We start from the raw sequence: 8,680 nt of genomic DNA, 5'->3' as shown, positions 1-8,680 counted from the left end.
AAGGTCTAACGGATAGCTCCAACCAAGTAAAGTGGTGGTACCGAGTGAGATAATCAACTTTCTAATTATTGTTATTATAAGTCACTATTCATGACGAGGAGTGGAATGGGGGCATAAACTGCGGGGAGAAGGGGGCGGGGGTGAGGAGTCAGAGCCAGAAGGCGCAAACAGCACACACAAACTTTGATTTATGAACAGAAGGACCTAAAGATTGGAGGGCGAGGGGGGAAACTGCATGGTAGCACTCGCCACAAGCACAGGTAAGAGATTAATGAAAACTGACATTTCCTGAGCATCCCCTTAGTTCTCAGCCATCTGGGAAGAAAAAAAAAAAAACACCCAAAAAACCTCAACACTCCCCCCCCCTCCCCCAAAACAAACAAACCTGAACCTTGTAGAAGACCCACAGCAAAATGATGCCCGAGTTTGACCAGACCATAAGGACTAGTGGTCTTGGCTACTGGCCCCGACCGTTGCCATTCACACCACACCTTAAAAAGGCACCCACCCTCCTATTTAATGCCCTGCCAGCACCCTGCCCAGGGCAGTCCCTTTGCTCACACCTCTGACAAATACAGAACCCTTGCCCTTGTCTTGCCCACATTTGTAACTTGGAAAGTTTCCAAGGGGGCTGGGGGACAGAGAAAGCAAAGCAACCAGTTCAGTTGTTAACCAGTGCAAACCAGATGGCCCCTGTCCAAGTGACAGAATCATCCTTAAAAGCCAATTTTAGTATTACTCCTTTGTTTGAACTATCTGTTGCTGGGCTTTTTTTTTTTTCCTCCCCATGGTTATATCTGAGATTGCCAAGTTGTTTTGAGAACTAGAAGCTTGGTAAACAAAGTTAATTACAACCCTTGAAAAAGTCTTGGTAAACAGGTCTGTGCATATTGCATAGGATATACGCATAGGTGTCTGCTGCCCAGTGGAAAGGCTCCGATGCACAAACAAGTAAGAGTGAAGTAGTGACTCATAGGATGTCTTTGGTTTTGCTTCTGAGAAAGCAATCAAAGCCTGCCTTGTGTAGTAGGGTACAGAAGAATGATGCTTCTGGAGATCTTGGGAGCAGCATGAGGACAACCCCATTACTACCACCACTATCATAAGTGGCATCCCATCCCAAGAGCAGTGTGGGAAGAGTGTGCTGTCTCTCTTCTATTCATTAAATGCAAGGTTCAGATCCAAGGCTGTCAAGCCAATTCTCCTCATGAGAGCCCAACTCAGATTAAAAAGTGACTGTAAGCAGTTGGAGAGTAAACTCTGAACACCTCCAAAATGTTCCCAGAACCTGGCCAGGTAGCCAGACAGGGGATTAGGTAAGGATATCACTACCAGGACTGAAATCTCCAATGAGTCCTTTAGTTCTACAATGCAGTATGTTCCACAAAGCAGCCTACCCTTCTCTGGTCTTGCACACTGGCTGTGGTTGGTCTATCTTTCACACACAATCTGTCTGCACACACTTATCCTGCCTTCAACATTTTTCTTCACATAGCAAAGAAACATGACTTGATGATCTTGATCATCTCTTGATGATCACTCATGGAAGAGGCTTTCTACACAAAAAGCCAGTTGATTATTAAGTTAAGCTCATTAAGAGCGGTAGCTTCCCCCCCCCAACACCCTCCAACAATCAAACTGAAAACATAAAAGCATGAATACTCAACAGATCAGCACACACATTAAACAGAATTGTTTGTCCTAAAAGCTGATGTCTGATGTTGCTGATTTCCACAAATGGGATGTTCTCCATATGCTGTGAGCTACACTAAAAACAACCACCAAACCTGTTACACATTAGACATATGGGTCAGAACTGTAATATTAGAAATACTAGAAGCATGTTAGAAAATGCACAGTAGAAGCATGTACTGGAAATTAAATCTGATGGAGGCAGCTGGGCCTTTCTGTCCCCAAAAGGTTATCAGTCTCAGGTTTTCTCCCAGTATAGCTGCTACTTATCAATTTCACAATTTTAACATAACAGAAAATTGTTACAGTGATCTGCAATAAGCAACTGTACTTTTATATATGTATATATCTAAGCACAGGAAAGACATGGACCTGCTGGAGTGGATCCAGAGGAGAACCACAAAAATGCTCAGAGGGATGGAACACCTCTGCTTTGAGGACAGGATGAGAGAGTTGGGGTTGTTCAGCCTGGAGAAGAGAAGGCTTTGGGGACACCTATTTGAAGCCTTCCAGTACTTAGAGGGGACTTACAAGAAAGATGGGGACAGACTTTTTAGCAGGGCCTGTTGTGATAGGGCAAGAGGTAACAGTTTTAAACTAAAAGAGGGCAGATTTATATTACATATAAGGAAGAATTTTTTTTTTTTTTTTTGGCGAGGTTGGCAAAACATTGGCAGAGGTTGCCCAGAGAGGTGGTAGATGCCCCATCCCTGGAAACATTCAAGGTCAGGTTGGATGGGGCTCTGAGCAACCTGGTCTAGTTGAAGATGTCCCTGCTGACTGCAGGGGGGTTGGACTAGATGACCTTTAAAAGGTGCCTTCCAACCCAAACTATTCTATGATTCTATATGCACATATACTTCTTGTACAATACAGCTGGTATGCTGTGGCTTTGCTAGACCCTCTTTTCAGAGTTGTTCTGCATTTTAGCAGGTAAAACACTTCTGTTCAATGGATGATTTTGCAACCTACAATTAATACATTAGAACACACTTTCAACAGTTTTCCACCTACTGTCCATGGATCCCCATGAGTCTGCAGACTATTTTAAAGGGCTCAAACTTTTGAGGAAAGCAAGACTGCCTAAAGGCTTAAATTATCTGTAAAAAGGAATGGATTTTTACTGAAAAAGGTTAAGGACCTGTAAATCAAGAAAGGCCAAAAACTTTCAATATGCAGAAGTTCCAGATAAGAAAGTTCATCATATGGATTTGAAGATGATTAACAAATTTTAACCACATGCTTCTGCTGCACAGAGTAATGCAACTCCACTAGTATTTATATTCATACATGCAAAAAAGCATACATGTATCTTTAAAGAGCAGAGAAACAATTATCAGCATCTGAACTGCCTTCTATATAATGTAAGGTACCAGGGCTTTGTTCCTGCCTCTAACAGTGAGATGTTTTTCAGCTTCTTTTGGTTTTGCTACATTTCAGTGACACAATGGACCTTGGGAGCAGAGGAAGAATCCTCTGCAACATGAGACTCACCTGCTCCCTGCTAATCATGGGAGCATTGTGTGTGACACCTTTCCTCTGCCATAGCCAAATTGATCCACTAGCTCTTGGGCGAGCAGACCCCCAGTGTTGGGAATCCTCCTCAGCTGTCTTACTGGAGATGAGGAAGCCTCGCATTTCTGATTCTGTCAGTGGCTTTTGGGACTTCATGATCTTCCTGAAATCATCAGAGAACTTGAAACATGGAGCTCTCTTCTGGGACCTGGCTCAGCTCTTCTGGGATATCTATGTGGACTGCGTGCTCTCCAGAACCCATGGCCTAGGGAGAAGGCAGCTAGCAGAAGCTGACCAGAAGATTGCTACTCTACATTCTCAGTTCACAGGGAGAAAGCAAGGTTACTACTCATTTAATACGTATCTCATGGGCAATAACTGAAGAAAGATGAGATACAAGCTTATTGTGTTATGTGGTAATAGTACAGAAACAGAGGACAGTGCTGCACAATCTCCCCCAACTCTCCCCAGTCCCCTTACGGAGCTATGTTTATGTTCAAAGGGATCTCAGTAAAAAAAAAAAATCGACCTCCAAATAAAAGCTGTCATTAGAGTTCAGGTTAAGTTTCAGTTGGTGGGGAAGGGCGGGCAGCAAAAAGTGAAACACAGGAGGATTCAAATAAAGAAGGCAGCCCAGCAACTGAACGTACAAATATATTCTTCCACACTAGCATTTTTAACCACTATTGTGTCATGGATAGGCTAATTCTGAATTCCTCATTCCAAAAGGTGTGTCACCCCAGGAATGCACTGGTGATGCTGGGGAGAGCAGCAGTCTATCAGCAGAAGAATAAGGATATGTGTACTTGCCGTCTAGTAGTCAACCCCTAGATACTTCCTATTTCCATACTGGTAACTGCCCAACACACAATGGAAACAGATCCAGGACTCCAATGCGTGCAGGCTTTCAGACACAGCTACAACTTCAAGGAGGAAGACACTAAATGCTGCAATTCCTAATCTCCAGGTTCCCAGCCCCAGAGCAGAATCCCCAGGCTTAAAGTTTCTTTGTATGTGGTAAGGTGAGAGCTTGCACCTCACAGCAGGATCTGCTAAAGGCAGCATGTCACTTAACCTCCCCATTCCCAGCAGAAAGGCACAGCATAGCCTTTACTACAGCTCAGTGCCTTCCAAGGCATCAGTTCTGATCCTGCTACCAACAGGTGCATCCATCCCTTGAGAACGTCCACCTTCAGAAAGGAGCAGGTGCTATGATTTGATGGAGGGGTAGAAGTGCTGCTGCCATCACCAACAGTGTAGTGCACTGGGCCCACAGGGAGAAGGCAAAACTGCCTTTCCACTTGAACGGATTCAGACCCTTATCTCCACTTCCTAGGTCAGTGTCTTAGTTATCAAGATGTTTGGGGAGAACATCCATGGAATAATGAAGAATCTCTCTGGGCAGGTACCCATTACAGTGTCTCTAAAAAAGGGGACTTGAACTCAGGGTTCTTCTATCCCAGGGTCAGTCCAGCTCTTGCCCACAAACTTTAAAAATGTTTTTCTGTATTGAAAGATAGGATTTGAGATAGGAATGATTGAGAGGTCCTTGCTCTCATTACCTACAGCGAATATCCTAGTCATTAAGCTAGGAGATAGGAGTTGTGTTTGAATCAATCCGCTCAGACTGAAGAGCTCCTCACACACACAGGGCCAGTTTCTAAACTCTGAGCCAAATAACCACTATCTTATCCTGCTCTGCAAAGAATCTGAGCTATAACATAGCTCTGAGAGGTTCTTTACTGTGTTGAGATGCACTGATGGCAGGCAGTACAGAACCCCCTTCCAGTTCCCAAGTGGCCTTAGACATCACAAAGGCAACAAGTTGCTCAGTCCTGACCAGACAGACACACTTTTGGGGGCAAACAGAATGCAGCTTTAGACAACATGAGGTGGTAGTACGATCAAAACCTGAGATGACCACCAGGCAAAAGCACCAGATGAATTTTTGTTTTCAGGATTACAGCTTTGAATATCACTGTCTAAATTCCCCCTTAGCCTTTTGTTTACATCTGGCCCTTCATGCCTATATCACATTGTGATTTACCTAAACAAAAAGCTTTTGTTCCAGTCAAGATTAACAGTCTGATGTATTTTGAAGAATTAAATTATGGGGTTTGTGATTAATACTGACTTTTGTTACTCCTATACAGGGAGATTTTAAGCATTACTAAGTATTCACGCTTCAAGACAAGGAAGGATTCCTCCCCTTTTCTATTCTTTTACCTCTTTGTTTTGTGAATTGTAATCAGTTAATCTGGTTTCTCTGTACAATTGATTAACATCAGTCAGCTTATAGCAGTGACAGCCCAAATTTTATTTTTTGGAGGAGCTATCTCTCACCCAAGTATGCCTGTTTCTTAACAAAGCCAGCTGTTTTAATCTGTTCAACCCTTGACACTTCTGGCTTGTTCTGTCAGTGAAAGCAGGAATCAGTTGTTAATACTTGCAGATAGAAATCGCATCCTAGCAAGTGATGAGGAATAGAATTACCACTTCTTACGTGTGAAGAGATGTATAAGCCTGTTTGCTTAGCCCAAAGAGCAGCACTAACAGCATTTGAATGACCTTGCGTACTTCACGTCTACATGGGTAGGTATGAATAGCTTTCAGTAGACTTGTTCTAGAAGTCAAACAATAAAGCAAGATTTGTTTTTTTTTTGCTTTATACTGTTACTTTTGCAACTGTTGATAACATCTTTATTGCACCATGCTGAAGTTTTTAATCTTATACCTCTTAAATATGCATAATTTCAATTTGGTTTTTTTTGTTTTTAAATTGCAAACAGGATCATAAATCAGGAGCAATCTGTAAGCTGCATTCACTGTAGTTCCTTAAATATATCACTGAATTGGAAAAGCAAGTCAGAGATCTGGACTTGGCACAGACATGCTGATGTTAAGGTGTTATTATTCTAGTATCGTATTTCAGAATCAAAGGATAAATCTCATAAGGTCATTGTGAAAATTGAGTATCAGGAACTGAGCTTTTCTAGGAAAAACAAACAGAAAAGCCCTCCAAGCAAAAAAAAACACCTAGTGAAGACCTTGGTAAAAACTTCTCAGTAGTACTGAACAGACCTTCTTTGCCACATTTAATAAGCACTTCCACAGTTCCCCATACTTTGCCCTCCTGGGAAACAAATCTGTCTAAGTGTACACCAAGACAGTGGTAGAAGTATCCCAGGTCCAGAGTTATGGGTTCAAACACTGTTTTCTGAACCGATCTAGTCCTGCCAGGCTCCTGACTGTGGTTACTAACAGGTCTAAAGATACTCTTCAATTTGACACAATCCATGAAAAACACAACTCATATATAGCTGTTCTGATTTTGTTACCTGACAAACTGCCTCCATCCAGCTAACATCCTACTTAATCCAGCAGCATTTCAACTTCCCTAGATATCCTGCAGAGAAGCATTAGTCAGCTTTAAACTGAGACAAGTAGGGAGGGTCCTTTACAGTTACTGGCCAAGGCATCTTTAGTAATCCATCTCTCTCCCCTAACAAAACCCAGACACTATGAAAAAGCAGGTTTCATAAAAACATTTCCAATATATTACAACACTGGAATTCAATACATTATAGTTGTAGCAACTCTTGATGAGCCAAAATAAGACTTAAGAACCCCAAGAAAAAATAGCTTTTGTACTCACCACAAATCTTCCTGAAGAACAGCTGTATAAGGAGACCCTCCTTAAGAAGCCACATAGAAGAATACAAACACAAAAACCTCTCTACCTCTTTTTCTGCCTCTTCTCCTCACCCAGGAACCCCTTTCTATCTTGCCACTCAGAGTGGCCACAGCTGTGTGCACACCCCTCACAGGTGCAGGTAATTGAGCTCAGATCAGCCCTTGCACCTGGCCCAAGACAGGCACAACTTGCTGCCCTAACTCTGATGAGCTGCAGGGTGCCAGGGAAGAGAATGGGGCAAAGGCTGTTGTATTATGCATTTGAGGTCTGGTAAATAAACAGATATTTTTTCAGAAGACAAATGTGTCTAAAAGAAATAAGGCCAATCTGCCAGCTTTCGGAGATCATTGCAAAGAAAATGCCCCATAGTTCCTCATGAAAATAACAAATATGCTACTAAACAGTGTGAGAGATCTCATCCACTGTGCAAGGAGGTTGATGACATGCTGGTGAGTCAGTAAGACTTTGAGCAGACTCAAGTGCTTTGGCTCCATTAATTACAACTGGAAGAGCTTTATAGGAAGACTGAAGGAAAAGGTCCATACTGGGGGAAAAGATCAAAGTAACTTGTCACTGAAAGGCAACTTGCAAATGGAGGGATATGGCTACTGCCAAAACAAGAGTTTTGGGAGCAATGCTGATAAAATGGGGACCAGTAGCAGCTAAAGACAGAGGAAACATGGATGTGAGAAACTGAGTATTCAGCTGCTCTTTGCTCTTTGGAATTTAATTACTTATATGTATTTTCATGTCACTTTTCAGGGATGTTTCCTCATATTCAGAGGTCACCAGTTCTGAAGAAGAAAGACTCGTTTGAAGATTTAATAAGTATCCACATGCATAACAGTAGATCTACATTTCTTGGAAGAATCATTGGAGAGCTAGGGAAAAAGAGGGAGTGACACGTTTAGTCCAAGATCTTGATTTGTAGATATTTTTTAACTCCTTCTCTTTAATTTTTGCATTTTATTCCTCATTGATGTTAATTTACATGATGGAAGAAGGCCTACAACTATGAGCACTGTAGAGCTGATTAAATTGGACTTGTGGGTTTTTTAAATTACTTATTAATTCAGCCTCCTTAATAAACTGCATGATTTATAAGCAGTTGCCTACTTTAATCTGTGTGTATGTCAGGCTTTTTCTAATGCATGTGACCTATTCAAACTATTGTCTTTTGGGTGGCAAAACAGGAAACAACTGATCCTTCAATACAACATAGACAAGCAGAGCAGGGAGTTGCCAAAAACCTCCACTGGCTCCAAGATAGGATTACAGTCAAGATGGCGATGCATACGCACCCATATATTGCATTGTTGTCTGCATAGCTGTCCACTTGTACAAAGCAATCACTGCTGAAAGACATCATCGTACTAAAGAAAAGTAGTACCTACTTTTATATTAAAAATATCTTCAAAAATTTTTTCAGTTTTCCAGCAAAAGTAAAAGGGTTAATACGTTTTACCAGTTCCTCTGTTTGCTTTCATGTGATATTTTTACAGTAATTTCCCAAAATCTTTAGTTATAAAAAAATGCCACTTAAATTGTTACTCATTCTCACCTAAAGTGTTTAATCAAAAGTATTCTCATACGTAACTGGAGTTTGCTTCTTTTTTTAGTTTGCAAGTTCTTTTAGACAAATCGGTTTCCTCTGTTATTGATAACTCTAGTAGGCTATTTGATACTAAACTAATGCAACTTAACTTTGAGCAGGTAACATTTGATGCTTTGATGAAATGAAATATTTCCATTGCCTGGCTGGCTCAATGCAACTACAAA

At 41.5% G+C, this 8,680-nt stretch overlaps 1 protein-coding gene across 1 annotated transcript; it reads left to right on the top strand.

Moving 5' to 3' along the window:
• Positions 1–3,139: 3,139 nt before the first annotated feature.
• On the top strand, positions 3,140–7,803 carry LOC104617096. The gene is made up of 2 exons (XM_010282323.1): positions 3,140–3,548; positions 7,664–7,803. The coding sequence occupies exons 1-2, from the start codon at positions 3,140–3,142 to the stop codon at positions 7,801–7,803; spliced, it is 549 nt and encodes a 182-aa protein (XP_010280625.1).
• The last annotated feature ends 877 nt before the right edge of the window (positions 7,804–8,680 follow it).

Source organism: Phaethon lepturus, unplaced genomic scaffold (genome assembly GCF_000687285.1).
Source record: "Phaethon lepturus isolate BGI_N335 unplaced genomic scaffold, ASM68728v1 scaffold11322, whole genome shotgun sequence".
NCBI classification, from domain to species: Eukaryota; Metazoa; Chordata; class Aves; order Phaethontiformes; family Phaethontidae; genus Phaethon; species Phaethon lepturus.
Note: the sequence above shows the minus strand (reverse complement) of the source record. Positions and strands in the feature narration are given on the sequence as shown.